Below are 23,088 nucleotides of genomic sequence, written 5' to 3' on the forward strand. Positions count from 1 at the left end.
CCCGCCTCTACAAAATCCACCGCATGACGCTGGGGCTCCGCTAAAGGAGTCCGCCCCAGTGGGGGCACGTCTTCGAGTTTTCAGTCACATCTGGGTTCACTCACAGGTGGATCCCTGGGCAATAGAAATTGTTTCTCAGAGTTACAAGCTGGAATTCGAAGAGGTGCCTCCTCGCCGGTTTTTCAAATCGGCCCTACCAGCTTCTCCCCCGGAAAGGGAGATAGTGTTAAATGCAATTCACAAATTTTATCTTCAACAGGTGGTGGTCAAGGTTCCCCTGCTTCAACAAGGGAGGGGATATTACTCAACCCTGTTTGTAGTCCCGAAACCGGACGGTTCGGTCAGACCCATTTTAAATTTAAAATCCCTGAACCTATACTTGAAAAGGTTCAAGTTCAAGATGGAATCGCTAAGAGCGGTCATCGCCAGCCTGGAAGGGGGGGATTTTATGGTATCTCTGGACATTAAGGATGCATACCTTCATGTTCCCATTTATCCACCTCATCAGGCGTACCTGAGATTTGCGGTACAGGATTGTCATTTCCAATTTCAGACGTTGCCGTTTGGGCTTTCCACGGCCCAGAGGATTTTCACTAAGGTAATGGCGGAAATTATGGTGCTCCTGCGCAAGCAAGGTGTCACAATTATCCCGTACTTGGACGATCTCCTCATAAAAGCGAGATCAAGAGAGCAGTTGCTGGACAGCGTCTCACTTTCACTGAATGTGTTACAGCAACACGGCGGGATTCTCAATATCCCGAAGTCGCAGTGGGTTCCTACGACTCGTCTGACCTTCTTGGGCATGATTCTGGATACAGAGCAGAAAAGGTTTTATCTTCCGATAGAAAAAGCTCAGGAACTCATGACTCTGGTCAGGAACCTATTGAAGCCAAAACAGGTGTCTGTGCATCACTGCACTCGAGTCCTGGGAAAGATGGTGGCATCATACGAAGCCATTTCCTTCAGCAGGTTCCATGCGAGGACTTTCCAATGGGACCTACTGGACAAGTGGTCCGGGTCACATCTACAAATTCATCAGTTGATCACCCTGTCCCCCAGAGCCAGGGTATCTCTCCTGTGGTGGCTGCAGAGTGCTCACCTTCTATAAGGCCGCAGGTTCGGCATTCAGGACTGTATCCTGGTGACCACGGACGCGAGCCTCCAAGGTTGGGGAGCAGTCACACAGGGAAGAAACTTCCAAGGTCTTTGGTCAAGTCAAGAGACTTGTCTTCACATCAACATCCTGGAACCGAGGGCCATATACAACACCCTACGTCAAGCGGAGACCTTACTTCGCGACCAACCAGTTCTGATCCAGTCAGACAACATCACCGCAGTGGCTCATGTAAACCGCCAAGGCGGTACAAGGAGCAGAGTGGCAATGGCGGAAGCTACCAGGATCCTTCGCTGGGTGGAAAATCATGTAAGCGCACTGTCAGCAGTGTCCATTCCGGGAGTGGACAACTGGGAAGCAGACTTCCTCAGCAGACGCGACCTGCATCCAGGAGAGTGGGGACTTCATCAGGAAGTCTGCGCACAGATTGCAAGTCAGTGGGGATTGCCCCAGATAGACATGATGGCGTCCCGCCTCAACAAAAAGCTACAGAGGTATTGCGCCAGATCAAATGACCCTCAGGCGGTAGCTGTAGATGCCCTAGTGACATCGTGGGTGTTCCAGTCGGTCTATGTGTTTCCTCCTCTTCCTCTCATACCCAAGGTGTTGAGAATAATAAGAAATGAGGAGTGAGAACAATTGTTCCAGATTGGCCACGAAGGACCTGGTATCCGGATCTGCTGGAAATGCTCACAGAAGATCCGTGGCCTCTTCCTCTACCACAGGACCTGTTGCAACAGGGGCCCTGTCTGTTCCAAGACTTACAGCGGCTGCGTTTGACGGCATGGCGGTTGAACGCAGGATCCTAGCGGAAAAAGGCATTCCGGATGAGGTCATTCCTACGCTGATAAAGGCTAGGAAGGACGTGACAGCTAAACATTATCACCGTATATGGCGAAAATATGTTTCTTGGTGTGAGGCCAGGAATGCTCCTACGGAAGAATTCCATCTGGGCCGTTTCCTTCACTTCCTACAGACTGGAGTGAATTTGGGCCTAAAATTAGGGGGATCCGGATTGAAAGTCGACAGTAACTAGGTCGACCACTATTGGTCGACAGTGACTAGGTCGACAGGGTGTCTAGGTCGACAGGGTCTTTGGGTCGACATGTTCTAGGTCGACAGGTCAAAATGTCGACATGAGTTTTTCACAATTTTTTTCTTTTTTGAACCTTTTCATACTTAACGATCCACGTGGACTACGATTGGAACGGTAATCTGTGCCGAGCGAAGCGGTAGCGGAGCGAAGGCACCATGCCCGAAGCATGGCGAGCGAAGCGGTGCACTAATTGGGGTTCCCGGTCACTCTACGAAGAAAACGACACCAAAATAACATTAAAAACCCATGTCGACCTTTTGACCTGTCGACCTAGAACATGTCGACCTAAAGACCCTGTCGACCTAGACACCCTGTCGACCTAGTTACTGTTGACCAATAGTGGTCGACCTAGACATTGTCGACCTAGTTACTGTCGACTTTCAATACCACACCCAAAATTAGGCTCCATTAAGGTCCAGATTTTGACCTTATCCATTTTCTTTCAAAAAGAATTGGCTTCTCTCCCAGAAGTACAGACTTTTGTGAAGGGAGTGTTGCATATTCAGCCTCCTTTTATACCTCCGGTGGCACCTTGGGACCTTAACGTGGTGTTGAGTTTCCTTAAGTCGCACTGGTTTGAACCACTTCAAACGGTGAAGTTAAAATATCTCACTTGGAAGGTGGTCATGTTATTAGCCTTGGCTTCGGCTAGGCGAGTGTCGGAATTGGCGGCTTTGTCTCATAAAAGCCCCTATCTAGTTTTCCATATGGATAGAGCGGAATTGCGGACCCGTCCTCAATCTTGCCTAAGGTGGTGTCATCTTTTCATATGAACCAACCTATTGTGGTGCCTGTGGCTACGCGAGACTTGGAGGATTCCGAGTCCCTTGATGTAGTCAGGGCTTTGAAAATTTACGTGGCCAGAACGGCTAGAGTCAGAAAAACAGAAGCACTGTTTGTCCTGTATGCAGCCAACAAGGTTGGCGCCCCTGCTTCAAAGCAGACTATTGCTCGCTGGATCTGTAACACGATTCAGCAGGCGCATTCTACGGCTGGATTGCCGTTACCAAAATCGGTCAAGGCCCATTCCACTAGGAAGGTGGGCTCGTCTTGGGCGGCTGCCCGAGGGGTCTCGGCACTACAACTATGCCGAGCTGCTACTTGGTCGGGTTCAAACACCTTTGCAAAGTTCTATAAGTTTGATACCCTGGCTGAGGAGGACCTCCTGTTTGCTCAATCAGTGCTGCAGAGTCATCCGCACTCTCCCGCCCGTTTGGGAGCTTTGGTATAATCCCCATGATCCTTACGGAGTCCCCAGCATCCTCTAGGACGTAAGAGAAAATAAGATTTTAAACCTACCGGTAAATCTTTTTCTCGTAGTCCGTAGAGGATGCTGGGCGCCCGTCCCAAGTGCGGACTACTTCTGCAAGACTTGTATATAGTTTTGCTTACATAAGGGTTATGTTATAGTTTTCATCGGTCTTCGACTGATGCTATGTTGTTTTCATACTGTTAACTTGTTAGTATATCACAAGTTATACGGTGTGATTGGTGTGGCTGGTATGAATCTTTCCCTTGGATTAACAAAAATCCTTTCCTCGTACTGTCCGTCTCCTCTGGGCACAGTTTCTCTAACTGAGGTCTGGAGGAGGGGCATAGAGGGAGGAGCCAGTGCACACCCATACCTAAAGTCTTTCTTAAAGTGCCCATGTATCCTGCGGAGCCCGTCTATCTCCATGGTCCTTACGGAGTCCCCAGCATCCTCTACGGACTACGAGAAAAAGATTTACTGGTAGGCTTAAAATCTTATTTTTTACACACTCTCCACTCTCTGTCTCTTTTCCCTCTCCCCATTCTTCTGACAGTCTCTCACAGTCTGACTCCCTGATTCCTCTCTCTCTCTCTCTCTCTCTCTCTCTCTCTCTCTCTCTATCTATCAATTCCGTACTATCTCTATGAATTCCCTTAGCCTCCTCTCTCTCTCACCCCTCTCCTGTTCTCTCTCTCTCCCCTTATTCCCCTCTCCTCTCTCCCCTTATCCCCCTCTCCCCCCCCATCCCCTCTCTTCCATTTTTCCACCACCTCAACTTCTGCCTCTCTCTCTCTCTCTCTTTCTCCAGCTTCTGTCTCCCCTTATCTCTCTCTCTCTCTCTCCCCAGCTTCTGTCTCTCTCCCCTCTATCCCTCCTCTGTCATCACCAGCTCCTCTCTGTCCCCTCAGCCTTTGTCATGTGAATATGATTAAGTACTGTAATATGAGATACTATATATATATATATATATATATATATAGTAAGTGAGAGGAGTAATGTGTGGAGAGGGGAGGAGTCAGTATTTTTAACCCCCTCCCCCCCTAAAAGTAAGGTCTATATCTGCCACTGCGTCAACCTCCCCTCTCTTACAAACTTTTTACTGGCTCCCCTTCCCCTTCAAATCCAATTCAAGCTTCTCTCACTCTCACAAAGCCGTCACTCACTCCTCTCCCATTTATTGTACATCTCTGACCTTATCTCCCTTTTCACTCCCGCTCATCCTCTTTGCTTCGCTTAAGCAAGCCGCCTCTCCTGCCTTCTGATTACCTCCTCCCACTCCTACCTCCAATATTTTGCACATGCTGCTCACTTTCTCTGGAATTCTTTACTTCTCCCCCTCAGACTCTTCACCTTGCTACAAAACTTCTAAACAGGCTATCAAGACCCACTTCTTCACCAAACCCAGCAAACGCTCATCCTAAGCTCTCTCTGGCCACGCTCACTTAGAAACAGAGAATTTGACAGCAGATAAGAACCACTTGGCCCATCTAGTCTGCCCCTTTTTATTATCCTTTAGGTAATCTCAACCCTTTTTGAACATTAGTTCTTTGTAAGGACATTCATAGGCCTATCCCAAGCATGTTTAATAGAAACATAGGGGGTAATTCCAAGTTGATCGCAGCAGGATTTTTGATAGCAATTGGGCAAAACCATGTGCACTGCAGGGGGGGCAGATATAACATTTGCAGAGAGAGTTAGATTTGGGTGGGTTATTTTGTTTCTGTGCAGGGTAAATACTGGCTGCTTTATTTTTACACTGCAATTTAGATTGCAGATTGAACACACCCCACCCAAATCTAACTCTCTCTGCACATGTTAAATCTTCCTCCCCTGCAGGGCACATGGTTTTGCCCAATTGCTAACAAAAATCCTACTGCTATCAACTCAGAATTACCCCCATAGAATGCTACTCCATCTGTATCACCCCTGTCTGTGTGCCACCTCTCTTTAGAATATTGGCCCTCATTCCGTGTTGATCGCTAGCTGCTTTCGTTCGCAGCACGGCGATTAGTTGAAAAAGCGGCACATCTGCGCATGCGTACGGGCCGCAGTACGCACGCGCGAAGTACTTTCACAGAAAACCATGCAGTTTTACACAAGGTCTAGTGACGCTTTTCAGTTGCTGTGTTGATCGGTGAGTGATTGACAGGAAGTGGGTGTTTCTGGGTGGTAACTGGCCGTTTTCAGGGAGTGTGCTAAAAAACGCAGGCGTGCCTGATAAAAACGCAGGAGTGGCTGAAGAAACGGGGGAGTGGCTGGCCGAACGCAGGGCGTGTTTGTGACGTCAAATCAGGAACTAAACAGTCTGCAGTCATCGCAAGGTAGGAGTAAGTTTCGAGCTGCTCACAAACTGCATGAAAATTTTTATGCGCAGTTCTGCTAACCTTTCGTTCGCACTTCTGCTAAGCTAAGATACACTCCCAGAGGGTGGCGGCCTAGCGTGTGCACTGTTGCTAAAAGCAGCTAGCGAGCAATCAACTCGGAATGAGGGTCATAAGCTCTTACGAGCAGGGTGATCTTCCCTCATGTGCTTTTCCTTCTCTTACTTGTACTGTCTTCTATTCCATGCTCCCTTCGACAACACCAAATCCCTCAGTTTTCTGCAACTCTGATTATTTCAGTGTCATCTACTGATGCAGCTATGTTTACATACCCTGTATTTGTCCTATATTGTCTTGAACTGTAAAGGCCCATACACACTTGACGATAAAATGAACGACGTCGTTCATTTCAGCCCTCATCAACGACGTCGCTCATTATATCGTCAAGTGTGTATGCATCCGACGACCACCGATGCGCGGCCCCGCGGGACGTTAACGACCCTCGCTTATCTGTGGAGCATGTATGCTCTATTTCCACTATGGTCGTTACCGACCAGAGAAGTCGTTGAATGTGTATGGTGTGAAAGACCAACGACCAACGACCAAGCCACTGTTCAGTGTTCACCAGCCCTGTTCCCAGCTCATTATTTTAATAAACTGTTCAGCTTGGATGCTTCAACGATGAATGGTCTATGGTCTTTCGTCTTTCGACTTTGGTCTTTCGTCTTTCGTCTTTGGTCGTCTTTAGTGTGTATGCTCATGTAGTTTGCTCAGCTGTTCAAGGGAAGTTCAAGGGAAGTCGTTAACGACGGTCGTTAACGATGTGTGCATCGTCAAGTGTGTATGGGCCTTAAGTCACTGTTTTCTTGTTTTACTTACTTCTTTATGTGCTCTGTAATTGGACGCTGTGGAACCCTTGTGACACCATATAGGATGATAATAATAATAATTGTACAACTCAAATACATTCCGGGACATAAACATTATTTTAGCTGATGGGATAAACTTCTCACTGTTTCTCTGACATGTATAATTATTACATTATACAATTATCCGTTTTATTTTCCTTTAAAGTGACCAGTCCTGACTGTAAAGAAAATGCCAATCAGATAAAGGAGTCAGCCTCAGCAAACACCAAGAAGGAGAAGGAATGTGGGCCCAGGTAATTATGTCACCTATAGAATTGTAAGGAGCCTATTTATCATTAGATGTGTGTGGGAAATTCCCAGAAAACAATAAAGTCTCAGGGAGTACTAGCAAACATTTAGTAGCGCCCAGATGTACTATGGAGGGATTGCAGTAAATATCTCCGATATCTGCTGCGGCCCATCCATCGCTGACAGCATCAGAAGTCCTTCTAGGTTTCTATGGAGGCTGCTGTGCTGCCGGATTTACCACCAGAGCTTGTCTCTGATAGGATAATGCCATCTCCAGATGGCATTATCTTGTAGGAGCAAATGGGCTACTAATTGTTATCAGAGTCTGTCTACTGGCAAGGGCTTTTTAGTAAATTTGTGTGAAAATATTAATTTTCAATGGCAAATTTATGCAAAAAATATTTCTCACATCTACACTAAAAATGAGTATATGCAACGTATGCCCCTAAGTGAGCAGGCATTGTCAGTCTGAGATGCAGCATTGTGTAGTAACGTCTGTTCTGCTCACTTTATACACAGTGGCTCTCATTTAGAGCTGGACCTATGTCAAGTTTTGTGAGGTAGATACTTTAGGTCAGGTATACGTCAGGAAGATGTGTTCCCTGTACACACTGCACCATGCAGTGGTATGACGGCACGATGTACTATGCCATGCAGCATGGCCAACCTGAAGATATCATGTACCACTCGCGGGAGCACGCAATCGGGCATATACATTGTACAATTAGGCCTATATACTGTTCCGATTTGGCTGGAAACTACATATTGGGGGTAATTCCGAGTTGATCGCAGCATCAAATTTGTTAGCAGTTGGGTAAAACCATGTGCACTGCAGGGGGGGCAGATATAACATTTGCAGAGAGAGTTAGATTTGGGTGGGTTATTTTGTTTCTGTGCAGGGTAAATACTGGCTGCTTTATTTTTACACTGCAATTTAGATTTCAGTTTGAACACACCCCACCCAAATCTATCTTTCTCTGCACATGTTATATCTGCCTCCCCTGCAGTGCACATGGTTTTGCCCAACTGCTAACAAATTTGATGCTGCGATCAACTCGGAATTACCCCCATTGTGCAGAGCTTGTCCTGATGTGTATCCAGACTTAGACTTGTGCAGTGGCAAACGCAGGATTTCTAGAGCGAGGTTTCCAAATGCAATCCACAATCTCCCACTCTGCGGAACATTGAAGCAAGTTTGGGAGTCTGGGGGCAGCTGTACATGAACCTAGTAACGACCCTGGACATTGTTGTACACATTGGTCTTTTTATACACTGGATACTGCATGGAATGCAGTATTAATATTGAACACTATGGTCTAGGGTTTAGGCTGTACCTAACATTTAAATAATATAAATAAGATAAATAGTCAGGAAAAGATTAAACATACCATAATAAATAAATGAATACACAAACATAATAGAACCAGTACTGCATTTTCTAAGCACACATTCTCCCACCTCATGATAAGGCTCCTGTCTCTTCTTCTTAGTAGCTTCTCTTTGGTACAGTGCACTGATTAAGGACTCAGATCCACACACACAGCAAACCTGGTAGAAGAAGCTGCTACCACTGGACATGTGTAGCAGCTCTGCTCTGTTCCTTAAATTGCATGATGTAGCAGCAGTTCTAATAATAGTATTATATACCACTGCTATTGTTGTCATAATTTGAGCCATTTGTCAAGAGTAGAGGGGTTTCCAGGCAATCAGAAACCCCCCTTGCGTTTGCCTATGCTGTGGTGCAAGCGATAAAGTACCTGAGTGTGGAGGAAGTCAGACAAACCCATTTGTGTTTTAGATGGGATAGAAAACACTTGAAGTGTTAAGATTTTTTTTTGTGTAGATTCCCCTAATGGACTGGGTGGATTGCCAACTTTACATCTCATTTTACAGGGAATCCTTAGTAAGCATCAGCGTGATCTATTACTTACAATCTAATGTTGTGCGATAATTATTGTCAGAAGAGATTTTCTTGTACTGAGGTTTTAAAATTGCCGTTTTCTATATAACCATAAAAGTGCAACTTCTGCGGTTTTATCTGCAACAGCTGCTGTGATGTTAGGTTCATTTTAATATGATTTTATGAATAAGTAGTTTGTCTTACTATTTGAACCCATTTATTTGATAATATATATGAGTAGTTCTCAAACTGGGCACTTGCAGGGGTGCCTTGGATTGGTGGTCTAGGACCAATTCAAATTATTTATGGTCAGTGTAATAGGCAAATCCAGTGCTGGTGGCTGACAATCATGAAATATGTGCAAAAACAGAAACAAATCTTGTCCCTCACCACACAATTGCACCTAAGGATGACATATAAACACAATTCACTTAATTTAATATTTCTTTCTAAATTTCTCTTACATCCTAGAGGATACTGGGGACTCCGTAAGGACCATGGGGTATAGACGGGCTCCGCAGGAGATAGGGCACCTAAAAAGAACTTTGACTATGGGTGTGCACTGGCTCCTCCCTCTATGCCCCTCCTCCAGACCTCAGTTAGATCTTGTGCCCAGAGGAGAAAGGGTACAATGCAGAGAGCTCTCCAGAGTTTTCTGTTTTAAAGAATTTTGTTAGGTTTTTTATTTTCAGGGAGTCCTCTTGGCAACAGGCTCCCTGCATCGTGGGACTGAGGAGAGAGAAGCAGAGCTGGCTTGTCAAGTTGGGCACTGTTTCTAAGGCTACTGGACACCATTAGCTTCAGAGGGAGTCGGAACACAGGTCTCACCTGGGGTTCGTCCCGGAGCCGCGCCGCCGTCCTCCTGTCAGATGCCGAAGATAGAAGCCAGGTGAGTATGAGAAGGCAAGAAGACATCAGGCGGCAGAAGACATCAGATCTTCATGAGGTAAGCGCGCAGCGGTAAGCTGCGCGTCATTGCTCCCAGTACTCACACACAAGCAGGCACTGAAGGGTGCAGGGCGCAGGGGGGGGCGCCCTGGGCAGCAATATTCCTCATTTGGTGGCAATATAAGCAGGATTAGGCTGTGGCACGGTAAATCTACAAATCCCCCGCCATATTTTATATAAGTTTACTGGGACCGAAGCCCGCCGTCGGGTGGGCGGGGCTTGATCCTCAGCACTAACCAGCGCCATTTTCTCCACAGAAACTGCATGAGGAAAAGCTGGCTCCCTGATCTCTCCCCTGCTGAACCTTCACAGGCTGGAAAAAAGAGGAGGGGGGCACTTTGGAACGCAGTGAGTGGGAATTAAGGCTATATATATAAAGAGCGCTATCTGGTATATATATTCCAGTGTTTTTAAGCGCTGGTGTGTGCTGGCATACTCTCTCTCTGTCTCTCCTAAGGGCCTGGTTGGGGTTTTGTCCCCTTATAGGTTAATCCCTGTGTGTGTGGGGTGTCGGTACGTGTGTGTCGACATGTCTGAGGCGGAAGGCTTCTCCAAGGAGGCAGTGGAGCAAATGAGTGGTGTGTCCCCGTCGGTTGTGCCGACTCCGGATTGGATGGACATGTAGCATATGTTGAATGCAAGTGTGGCATCTTTACATAAAAGGCTTGATAAGGCTGAATTAGGGGGGACATCAGGGGGTCAATCCTCGGATTGGACCGACTCACAGGGCCCGTCGGGGTCTCAAAAGCGTCCCGTAACACAAGACACTACTACCGACACGGATTCTGATTCCAGTGTCGACTATGACGAAGTAAAATTGCACCCTAGGGTGACTAAAACCATTCAGTGTATGATTGTGGCAATAAGGGATGTGTTGCATATTGAGGATGAACCCTCGGTCCCCGACACAAGGGTACACATGTTTAAGGAAAAGAAACAGATTATTAATTTTCCCACATCTCATGAATTAAATGATTTCTTTGGAAAATCTTGGGAGACTCCGGAAAAGAGACCGCAGATTCCCAAAAGAATTTATATACCCCTTCCCTAAGCAGGACAGGGAGATTTGGGAATCACCCCCCACTGTGGACAAGGCCCTGACATGCTTGTCCAAGAAAGTGGCGCTACCGTCTCCTGACACAGCGGCCCTTAAGGACCCTGCAGATCGCAGGCAAGAAACTACCTTAAAGTGTATTTATTCTCATACGGGGGCTGTGCTAAGACCGACAATTGCGTCGGCATGGGTGTTTAGCGCAATTGCAGCTTGGACAGATGAGCTGACAGATCAATTTGATAATATGGATAAGGATACTATATTCTTAACTCTAGCCCATATAAAAGACGCAGTCTTATTTATGAGGGATGCTCAAAGGGACATTGGATTGCTGACTTCTAGGGCCAATGCCATGTCTATCTCAGCGAGAAGATCCTTATGGACTCGCCAATGGACGGGTGATGCGGATTCCAAAAAACATATGGAAGTACTACCCTATAAGGGTGATGTATTGTTTGGGGATGGGCTGACGGACCTGGTTTCCACAGCTACAGCAGGTAAATCAAATTTTTTACCATTTATTCCCCAACAGCAAAAGAAAGTAACACCCTATCAGAGGCAGTCCTTTCGGTCGCACAAGTCCAAAAGAGGTCGGGGATCCTCTTTCCTCGTCAGAGGTAAGGTCAGAGGCAAAAGAGCACCTGCTTAGGCAGGTGCCCAGGAACAAAAGTCCTCCCCGGCTGCTCCAAAACCCACAGCATGACGCTGGGGCTCCCCTGAGGGAGACCGCACCGGTGGGGGCACATCTTTGACTGTTCAGTCAGGCCTGGGTCAGATCAGACCTGAATCCCTGGGTGGTGAAAATAGTTTCCCAGGGGTACAAACTGGAATTCGACGAGGTGCCCCCGCGCCGATTTTTCAAATCGGCCCTACCAGCTTCCACATCGGAAAGGGATGTAGTGTTAGCTACAATTTAAACGCTGTGTATACAGCAAGTGATAATCAAGGTTCCCCTGCACTAGCAGGGAAGAGGTTACTACTCAACCCTATTTGTGGTCCCGAAACCGGACGGTTCGGTCAGACCTATTTTGAATCTGAAATCCCTAAACCTGTACATAAAAAGATTCAAATTCAAAATGGAATCACTCAGAGCGATAATAGCCAACATGGAGGAGGGGGAGTTTATGGTGTCTCTGGACATAAAGGATGCGTACCTTCATGTCCCCATATATGCCCCCCATCAGGAATACCTGAGATTCGCTGTACAGGATTGTCATTACCAATTTCAGACGTTGCCGTTTGGACTTTCCACGGCCCCGAGGATTTTCACCAAGATAATGGCGGAAATGATGGTGGTCCTGCGCAAGCATGGAGTCACAATTATCCCATACTTGGACGATCTCCTGATAAAAGCGAGATCAAGGGAAAAATTGCTGAGCAGTGTGGCGCTCTCTCTGAGAGTGCTCCAGCAACACGGTTGGATTTTAAATCTACCGAAGTCACAGTTGATTCCGGCAACTCGACTACCGTTCCTAGGTATGATACTGGATACGGAACAAATGAAGGTCTTCCTCCCAATAGAGAAAGCCCAGGACATCCAGAACATGGTCAGAGACCTGCTAAAACCGAAAAGGGTGTCAGTTCACCAATGCACTCGAGTTCTGGGAAAAATGGTGGCGGCCTACGAGTCCATTCCCTTCGGAAGGTTCCATGCAAGGACTTTTCAATGGGACCTTCTGGACAAGTGGTCCGGGTCCCATCTGCACTTACATCGGAAAATAACTCTGTCCCCAGGGGCCAGAGTGTCTCTCCTGTGGTGGTTGCAAAGTGCTCACCTGCTGGAGGGTCGCCGGTTCGGGATTCAGGTCTGGATCCTGGTTACCACGGATGCGAGCCTCCGAGGATGGGGAGCGGTCACACAGGGAAAAACTTTCAGGGACTTTGGTCAGACCAGGAGTCCTGTCTACACATCAATCTGTTGGAACTCAGGGCCATTTACAACGGCCTTCGACAAGCGGAGAGTCTTCTTCGAAACCTACCGGTTCTGATTCAATCAGACAATGTCACTGCAGTGGCTCATGTGAACCGCCAAGGCGGGACAAGAAGCAGAGTCGCGATGGCGGAAGCCACCAGGATTCTTCGCTGGGCGGAAAATCACGTAAGCGCTCTGTCGGCTGTCTTCATTCCGGGAGTGGACAACTGGGAAGCAGACTTCCTCAGCAGACACAATCTCCATCCAGGAGAGTGGGGACTTCATCAAGAAGTCTTTGCAGACATAGCACGTCTTTGGGGAACTCCTCAAATAGACATGATGGCATCACGCCTCAACAAAAAGCTTCGGAGGTATTGTGCCAGGTCTCGGGACCCTCAGGCAGTGGCAGTAGACGCTCTGATAACACCGTGGGTGTTCAAATCGGTCTACGTGTTTCCTCCTCTTCCTCTCATCACAAAAGTGTTGAGGATCATAAGGCAAAGAAGAGTACAGACGATACTCGTTGTCCCAGACTGGCCTCGAAGGGCCTGGTACTCAGATCTACAAGAGATGCTCACAGGAGATCCCTGGCCTCTTCCTCTGAGGGAAGACCTGTTGCAACAGGGGCCCTGTGTATTTCAAGACTTACCGCGGTTACGTTTGACGGCATGGCGATTGAACGCCGAATCCTAGCGAAAAAGGGGATTCCGGAAGAGGTCATCTCTACTTTAATAAAGGCTAGGAAGGAGGTGACGGTTAAGCATTATCACCGTATCTGGCGAAAGTATGTGTCTTGGTGTGAGACTAAGAATGCACCTACGGAAGATTTTCATCTGGGTCGTTTTCTCCACTTCCTACAGACAGGAGTGGATATGGGCCTGAAATTAGGCTCTGTTAAGGTTCAGATTTCGGCCCTCTCGATTTTCTTTCAGAAGGAATTGGCTTCTCTTCCAGAAGTCCAGACGTTTGTAAAGGGAGTGCTACACATCCAGCCTCCTTTTGTGCCTCCAGTGGCACCGTGGGACCTCAACGTGGTGTTGCAGTTCCTAAAATCACACTGGTTTGAACCGCTTAACAAGGTTGAGTTGAAATTTCTTACTTGGAAGGTGGTCATGTTGTTGGCCTTGGCATCAGCAAGGCGAGTATCAGAATTGGCGGCTTTGTCACACAAGAGCCCCTACTTGATTTTTCATGTGGATCGAGCTGAATTGAAAACACGTCCGCAATTTTTGCCTAAGGTGGTTTCTTCATTCCATGTGAATCAACCTATTGTGGTGCCTGTGGCTACAAGTGACCTGGAGGATTCCAGATCCCTGGACGTAGTCAGGGCTTTAAAGATTTATGTAGCCAGGACGGCTAGAATTAGGAAAACAGAGGCTCTGTTTGTCCTGTATGCGGCCAATAAGATTGGCGCACCTGCTTCGAAGCAGACTATTGCTCGCTGGATCTGTAGCACGATTCAGCAGGCTCACTCTACGGCTGGATTGCCGGTACCAAATTCGGTTAAGGCCCATTCCACTAGGAAGGTGGGCTCTTCTTGGGCGGCTGCCCGAGGCGTCTCGGCATTACAACTTTGCCGAGCGGCGACTTGGTCGGGGTCAAACACTTTTGCTAAATTCTACAAGTTTGATACCCTGGCTGATGAGGACCTAGAGTTTGCTCAGTCGGTGCTGCAGAGTCATACACACTCTCCCGCCCGATTGGATGCTTTGGTATAAACCCCATGGTCCTTACGGAGTCCCCAGCATCCTCTAGGACGTAAGAGAAAATAAGATTTTAAACCTACCGGTAAATCTATTTCTCCTAGTCCGTAGAGGATGCTGGGCGCCCGTCCCAGTGCGGAAACTCTGCAAGACTTGTATATAGTTGTTGCTTACATAAGGGTTATGTTACAGTTGAAATCGGTCTTGGACCGTTACTGTTGTTGTTCATACTGTTAACTGGTTATGTATGTTCCAGGTTACATGGTATGCTTGGTGTGGGCTGGTATGAATCTTGCCCTTGGATTTCTAAATCCTGCCTTGTATTGTCCATCTCCTCTGGGCACAGTTCTCTAACTGAGGTCTGGAGGAGGGGCATAGAGGGAGGAGCCAGTGCACACCCATAGTCAAAGTTCTTTTTAGGTGCCCTATCTCCTGCGGAGCCCGTCTATACCCCATGGTCCTTACAGAGTCCCCAGCACCCTCTACGGACTAGGAGAAATAGATTTACTGGTAGGTTTAAAATCTTATTTTCTCAATAAGAAACATTTGGCCTAGGGGGGCCGTGAAAAAAAATCTGATGCTCTAGGGCGCCTTGGTTTAAAAAGTTTTGGAACCACCAATATATATCTTCTATATATCAATATCCTGCAACTATAACAACTTATTGCATATCATTTATGTTTACTTTTATTAATATGCATAAATGAAAACAGTGACTTGATACAATATATATATATCCGCTCCTCCCACCACTGCAGCTGCAGAGTAAATAATGTGAAGCACCAAAACATAAAAAAAAATATATATATATATATATATATATATATATAAAATATGTTTACTGCTTCAGTGCTGTGTTGAACCTTTCCTACTCCTCCATAGAAGAAAATGTATAAACTATTTTATACTCCTTTCACACCGCCAAAATAACCCGGTATCGACCGGGACAGTGTGCGATGTGAAAGGGGCCATGGAGAATTCCTTGGTCGCTGATAGGGTATATTAACCTATTCAGGTCTGATTATGAACTCTCTTCAGTCATCAGTCAGAATGCTGTTCCCCTTTAGCAACCGGTTGGAGGTCAATGAATGATAAGATGACACAAATTTATGCGTAACCGAAGCAAATCATAAGTGACCCGCTTGAGGGCCGTCATGGCTTTATTATTTATAGCTTGAACACAAAGGGTTTATGCTTGCCAATACATTTTAGCCAATCAGAATACACCATGTATGTCTTGAATACATCGATTGTCATACAATGTTAGAAGTGGCAACTAGGACAGCCTTGAAAATGGTTATTATTTTGTTTATCAGTCTTTCGGACATAAACTCAAAAGATTTCTTTCTTTATTCTTCTCAATTAGCCTTGGATATATCTGGTGTTGCTTTGTCCGTCTTGGATACATTTCCAATACATTTAATGTTGCATTTGTCTTGTACAAGTCATGCCTTAAAACAAGATTATTCAGCAAATATAGTATTCTGACCAGCTCTGCACATTTTTCTTAAGGACATATCAACTCATTTTGTGATTAACAGTAAATATCTTAATAAATGCGAAAAACGTGAATCAATATATATATATACTATACTGCGGAAGCTCCTACACTATCATTTCCCCTCTTTTTGATTCCACTTTTTCTCCCTATTCTACCTATACTATCTAGGCCTGATCACGACCTTTCACCTTAATTTAAGGTAGACATGGTTAGCAGCACTTGATATGGACCATCATATCTTGGTTCAAAGGTCTTTCTCACATGTCTCTTTAAATAGACCCAATCTCCTGGATTTAGCTTATGCGTAGCTGATCCTTCTGGGTCTGGAATGGAAGAAAACACTCGGCAATGGAGGTTAGTCAATGTTTTACAGACCTCCTGTACATAACCTGTAAAAATCACCATGATTATGTTGTAATTGTTGTGGATAATAACAACCTGTTCTTAGAGCTGACCCAAACAATATTTCATATGGAGTCAGTTTACTAGGTTTCATGGGTGTGGTCCTAATATTAAACAAGACTATAGGTAGGCATTCTGGACAAGTTCTTTTGGTTTCTGTCATCATTTTCTGTGGTTTTAGTTTAAGGTCAAAGTTCAAACGTTCCACCCTCCCACTCGCCTGGGGGCGGTAAGGCACGTGGAAGGCCTGCTGTATCCCCAAATCTTTCATTATGTGCTGCATGACTTCTCCTGTGAAATGTGTACCTCTATCTGATTCTATAACCTCAGGTATCCCAAATCCACATACTACTTCTGCTATCAGTTTCTTTGCAGTGGTTTTTGCCGTGGCTTTGCTTACTGGCCAGGCTTCGGCCCAGTGACTAAACATGTCCGTTGCTATGGACTGCTTCGTCGCCACTGTATATCAGTTTCTTTGTAGTCTTTCAAATGGGTAAGAGGCTTTGGGTATAGTTCCTAGAGGTGTCTTAGTTCTTTGTCGTGGATTGCTGATTCCACAGATCCAGCATCCTGCTACAAAGTTTGTTGCAGCTTTATTGAAGCCTGGAGCTATCCAATGCTCTTGTACTCTATTCACCATGGCTTCCTTTGACTGGTGTACTTGTCCATGAGCTACTTGTAACATGGGTGGAAATAGAGCTGCTGGTAGACAGTACTTCAATTCTCTTTATTTCCAAAGTCCATGTTCATCTTCTTCTGCCCCCAAATCATCTCCATTTCTCCTTTTCTCCTTGTGATGTTTGTTGTTGAATTTTGATCAACTCCTCTCACTGGGCATTTGCTTCACATCTTGAGCTACTAAGACTTGCTCAGGTTCTTTTGATTGTAAGGCAATTCTCTTGGCTTCTGCATCTGCAAATGCATTTCCTTTAGCTTCCATGGTTTGGCTCCTAGTATGTGCTTGTACCTTGATTATTCCAATTCTTTTAGGTAGTTCCAATGCTCTGAAGAGTTCCATAATCAAACTGGCATGTTTGATGGGTTTTCCGTTTGCACTTTTGAAGTCCCTACTTTTCCATATAACAGCGTAATCCTGGGACTAGATGTTAGCTGTCATGTTTTCAGCATGTATGCAGGCTTTGGTCATTGCTATGAGTTCTGCTTCTTGTGCTGACATACTTGGTAGCAATGCTCCAGAGTCTATGACTTCAGTTTCAGTTGTTACTGCATATCCTGTCTTTGGGGATCCATTATCATAATATCTTGATCCATCGACGAACAGGTTCATGTCTGGATTGTCCAATGGTGTATCTTAGACATTAGGAAGAGGTAAAGTCTCTAATTCCATGAGGCTAGGCAATCACTTCATATTTGGTAAGTCTGGCTGCAGAAAGATGCTTGCTATTTTCTTGACTTAATATTTCTGTTACAGCGTGCGGTACTTGTATACACAGTGGATGATCAAGCACAATGTCTGCCACCTTTTCCTTCAGTATTGCTGCTGCTGCAACTGCTCGGACACAGGATGGTGCTCCTCTAATTATTGGATCCAGCTGGGCTGAATAGTATGCCACTGGTCTTTGTTTTGTTCCATGTTTCTGAGTGAGCACCCCTAAAGAATGCCCTCTGTTTTCATGGCAGAATAGGTTAAAAGGCTTTTTGTAATCAGGCAATCCCAATGCTGGGGCTGTGATTATGGCTTGCTTTAGTTGTCTTACTGCTTCTTCAATGGTGTCCCTGTTTTCTGCTGACGCCTCCTTTTTTATTAATTCATATAGGGGTTGCATCAGTAATGAGGCCGAGGGAATCCATTCTCTGCAATAACCAATAAGGCCCAGAAAAGCTCTGATTTCATTTAATGTTCTTGGGGTTTTTGCTTGAGTTATTGCCTTTGTTCTTTCATCAGTAAGATGCCTTGTTCCTTGAGATATGCAGTGTCCTAAGAAGACAACTTTTTTCTGTACTAGCTGAAGCTTGTCTTTTGACACTCTGCAATCTTCTTCTGCCAAAAAGATGAGTAGTGATACTGTTTCCTTTTTGCACTTCTCTTCTGTCTGTGCAGCAATAAGCAGATCATCGACATATTGAACTAACTGGGTGTCTGTAAAATGTGGTCTCCATTTCTGCAGGATTAATGCCATTGCCTCTGAGAAATCTGATGGACTAGTGGCTCCCCCTTGGGGTAATTGTGTCCCACCATATTGTTTACCTTCGTGAGTGAATATTAGAAACTTCTGGCTTTCCCATTCATCAGTAGATAATCTGATTTTCCCTCCTTTTGAATCTTGAGATTCAACACCTTTATTGATTAATGTTGGAAAAGGGTTGCTGCGTTGAGGGTAATACATCTTCTGATGGTTATTTGTCACATTTTGGCAGTGCTACTTCATACATGGTCAGCCTTGCCACTGACAGGTGTGTGGTTCTTGCTTGTTGAAGCTTCTCTGTACCTGCATGTGGACCCTGGATGATAAGTTCATGATTCAGCACTATGCCTGTGCTCTTGTCCTCTTCTAGGACTTCTGATTCATCACTGTGTCTGTGCTCTTATACTCTTCTAGGGCTGTTGCTGCTATCACTGCTCTGATGCCGGTAGGTGCTCTTTGATTACCGCTGTCAAGCTTGCTTAAGTTGTAGGCCACTGGTCTTCACCTCAGTCCATGATTTTGCATAAGGACTTCTATGTATGGCCTCCTTCTTTAATAGTCAGGTAGTTCTAGGGCTTGAGATGAGGCAACTGCTGTTTCCAGGTGTTCAATAGCTTAATTCATCTGTTGCTGTATGTAGGATGCGGACCCTCCTCCCTTTCAGTGTTGTCATACAATGCTTGCATGTAGACTGGTGCTAGAGGTATCCATGTTCTGTAGTGTCCTACTAGGCCCAGGAATGATCATCTGACTTGCTTGACACTAGTTGGCATCTTAGCTTGCAGTATAAATCTTTTCCTTCTCACTTTTGTTAGATGTCGGGTACCTTGAGTGTCCTAGGAAGATTAACTCTTGCTTGACTAGCTGCAATTTCTCCTTCTGAGGCTCTGCAGTCTTGTTCTTCCAGAAACTTCACTAAGGACACTGCCCCTTCTTGGTACTTCTTTTAGTAGTGGTGGCAATCAACAGTTCATTCACATCCTGTATTTAGCTGTGTGTTTTGTGGATATATCACTTGGTGATATAGCCCCTCCACAGGGCTATCCTGGTCCAGTAGTATTGCTTACTTTCTTCTACAACTGGTACTGCGGGAATGAGCCAATACTGAACTTCTGTTTTAACTTGCTTCTAGATGGCTTTTTGTTCTTTCCTTTGATAAGTTGCTGGAAAGTTAAACTTCTGCTGGTGTGTACTGTATTCTCCTTGGATAAGCTTTAGTACATTGTGCTTCAGCAAAGTCATTGGACATGTACTCCAAGGTCAAGAATTGGGCTGGTATTGGTGACTGCATTTCTCTCATCTCCTGTCCCTTTAAGAATTTCTGATATCACCAGTTCTTGTGGTATCTCCCTCTGCTGTCTTCTGCGTGTGCTGGCTCCAGTATTCATTAGGCACAGACGTATTTCTCCAGTGGGCAAGGTGACTGTAATCATACCTTCTGCTGTTTCCTCTGGAGACATTATGTTCACTGGGGAGTACCTAAAGAAGCTTGTACTTCATATTGGCAGAAGAAGCATCATTCATTTGTCTTCTGGAACTTTTTCTGTCTTGTTCCTTATTATTTGCTTTAAACCCCGGAGCTTCTGTTGCTTTAAATCATGGCATTATCTCTGTAATCTTGCCAGGTAGTACTGACCACTTGTCAGATGTCTTTCTTTGTCCTTCCTAAAGCAGACTTCCTTTAGTCTCCAAACTTTCATGCAACCTTCATATTGTTTCTCAACTTTTCATTTTTTTTTTTTTCCAATCACCTCTCTTTATGATTCATTCATTATTCTTCATACTTTGTTCTTTCTTTACTTGCATATTCTTTCTCACTGCTGCTGGCATGTCATTTTCTTAGTCCAAGTCCACCCAGGCTGGTGTTTAACATAATGATGTTTATGCTGGGAGTTGTTGTTCCTCTTTGTCTTACTTTTCCTGTGAGAGATAGTCTTGTATAGCAGCTTGTATTTCAGGTTACATCTTTGCTTTCTTGCAAGGGTAGGGCTTAACCTCCCAATCCAGTCGGTGCAATGGCTTGATCTGTAAGTAAACGTAGAGGAATCTGGTTGTGCATAAAAACAGCTCTTGAAACCCTTGGGTCTCCTGTGGGTAAAGTCACTTTTATCGAACTGCCAGTGGTGACTGAGTACACTGTTGCCGACACAGGAGTTGCACACTTTCATATTCTATCATCTTGTGTGTCGTATAGTGACTTTATCATAGTAAGTTCTGATGGACTCAGTCTTTTCCTGTTTCAAATATGGGGCTGCTGGTGCCCTGAGTGTCGGTGCATGACACCATCTCTTAAGTCTTGTCATGTACATCTTTCCACTTTCGAACGTTGTTCTATTTTCCTCTGCCGGGGCGGCCTCTATGGCTGGGCAATCGTTTGCTGCAATTGCTGCTGCCATGGTGCTTACTGCTTGAGCTGTTCCTGGTCCTAGTACAGCCTCACACAACTGGTGATAGTTGACCCATGCTGGTGTCCATATGGTTTGAATTCTTTCCATATAGGCATAAACTGCTATTGGGTTTTATCTAGGATCTGGGGACTCTGCAACTATATTTGCGAGGTCATTGCCATACCATGGTTTGTGGTGTTGGCTCTGTACGATGTATGGTTCGTTCGTCCTGGCTGCATTATCTGGGTTGCGTATTCCCTGTACTTGTGCTGGATACAGAGAAACAGGCAATGATGACCGTCTTTCAGTATTTCTAGTCGCATAGATATCTTGGCATGGTGGTTCATGGTGTGAAATCCAGTTTCCACAATTTGGGCAATGTTCATATCCTTCTGGAACGCAAAACTGACATACCGGACACAATCTTTCTGGAAAATATGTCAGTTTATTCTGTACATTATGCACCTGGGCATGAAAAGCTGTAGAGGCTGTGTCTTGACCCCTTGCTTCTCCTCTTCACCTGATTTGCACCCTTTCGCCTATAGTTCCTGATTGTGGACAATTGTTTACTGGACTCAGCTTGATTGCAGGTGTCTACCACTCGTTTAAACATGAGGGAAGCATTAGGTAGAAAATTTCTTTGCTTTAACCTTGTTGGGGTTTCTTGTGATGAAGTATCAGGACACTGGGGCATACTCTGTACACATAGCTCAGGTAAATCATTCGGATTTTCAACCACAGATCCTTCTAAGATAGGGCTGATTATTCGTCACTCTTTTCCTTTCTCGTATCTTTTTAATTTCACTGTTAGTGAGCTTGTAGGTAATTGCATTCTGTTCATACTAGGGGTACCTTGGTGTGCATACATGTCTGGGTATAGGGGTGGGGTATAGTGTGCAGGTGTTGTTGCTGCAATTACAGGCAGTGAGTTTAATGCTGATTGTGGTGCTATTGGGTACTCTGGTATATAGGGAAAATCATGTTCCTCATTTCTCTAGGTCAAGTGTCCCTTCTGACGGGAAGCCTGTTCTTTTGATTCCTTTCAGAAATTTATTACACTCCCTGTTATTAACAATATCCACGGGTTTGTCGGGCCCTGACATCTTTATAGACCGCGCTCCCATGCCTGGGTGAACGTGCGCGGAACCCCTCCTGATGTGGTATTTTAATAACTCCTTTTGAGGGACTTAAAATCTCCTTTTAAAGAATCTCTATCTAGGTCAAGTGTCCCCTCTGACGGGAAGCCTGTTCTTTTGAAATTCCTTTCAGAGATTCATTACCCTCCCTGTTATCAACAATATCCACGGGTTTGAACCCATCCTGATGTGGTCTTTTAATAACTCCTTTTGAGGGAATTAAAATCTCCTGTTAAGGAATCTCTAAAAGAGCTTCTTCAATCCGTCTGTGGACAAATGACTGGGGTTGTAGTGTTGCCCCTTCCTCCCTGTGTTGGTGGAGAATTTGTTAGTACTGCTCCCCAAGTGAGACCTGCATAATAGATTATTTCTTCTGGATCACTGAGATGCGTCCCTAATATTATTGTTAAGTTACTCCAAGGGTCTATCCCCCTGCCTATATGGACTCCTGCTTGTATCAGTATCCCTGTTGTAGTTTAATGCTTGTTTCTCTTCAGAAAGTAACAGCTAACACCGGGAATGCTTGGATGTGAGAAATACCTATCAGTGTGTGTAGGAGAATCTAGTTTCATTATTCAGCAGACAACCCGACTCCCCCCCACCTTTTCAAAAGCATATTGACAGAGTACATATAACAGTGCAAGGATACAAAAACAAAGATGACAGTAAATCCTATATCTGTTATCTGCGTGCACGGCAGCTGTTTGAGACTGCACGGCACATGGGTCTTAGACCTGGAATTATGTGGTTCCTAGGCCAATAGGTTATGATGTTAAATCAATCATTCTTAATGTAATGTTCCAACAATTCTCTTTTTAAAATGACACCCTTTTGTACAATAAAATTCATCATCATTTTCCACATAACCAAATGAGACTTCAGTGCTTGTAATTGCCAGCAATCTTGGTGCTACAGACCCTTTGCATTTTCTTAACACAACAACACAGGTACAAGATTTGCATACACCTCTTTGGTTATTTATCAATTCAAACTGGTTATCAGCATTAGAACATATCTTGGCCATGCGCCACCTTTATAAAACGGCTCTATTTTCTTAA

At 45.2% G+C, this 23,088-nt stretch overlaps 1 protein-coding gene across 2 annotated transcripts in view; it reads left to right on the forward strand.

Annotated features, from left to right (window-relative positions):
* The window catches only part of DNAAF1 (dynein axonemal assembly factor 1), a 99,002-nt gene that overhangs the window by 13,502 nt on the left and 62,412 nt on the right, over positions 1-23,088 (forward strand). For both annotated transcript variants that reach the window (XM_063945432.1, XM_063945433.1), the window contains exon 2: positions 6,858-6,945. In XM_063945432.1, the coding sequence (XP_063801502.1) occupies positions 6,858-6,945 (88 nt within the window). The remainder of the gene's footprint in view (positions 1-6,857; positions 6,946-23,088) is intronic.

Source organism: Pseudophryne corroboree, chromosome 11 (genome assembly GCF_028390025.1).
Source record: "Pseudophryne corroboree isolate aPseCor3 chromosome 11, aPseCor3.hap2, whole genome shotgun sequence".
In the NCBI taxonomy this organism is placed as follows: domain Eukaryota; kingdom Metazoa; phylum Chordata; class Amphibia; order Anura; family Myobatrachidae; genus Pseudophryne; species Pseudophryne corroboree.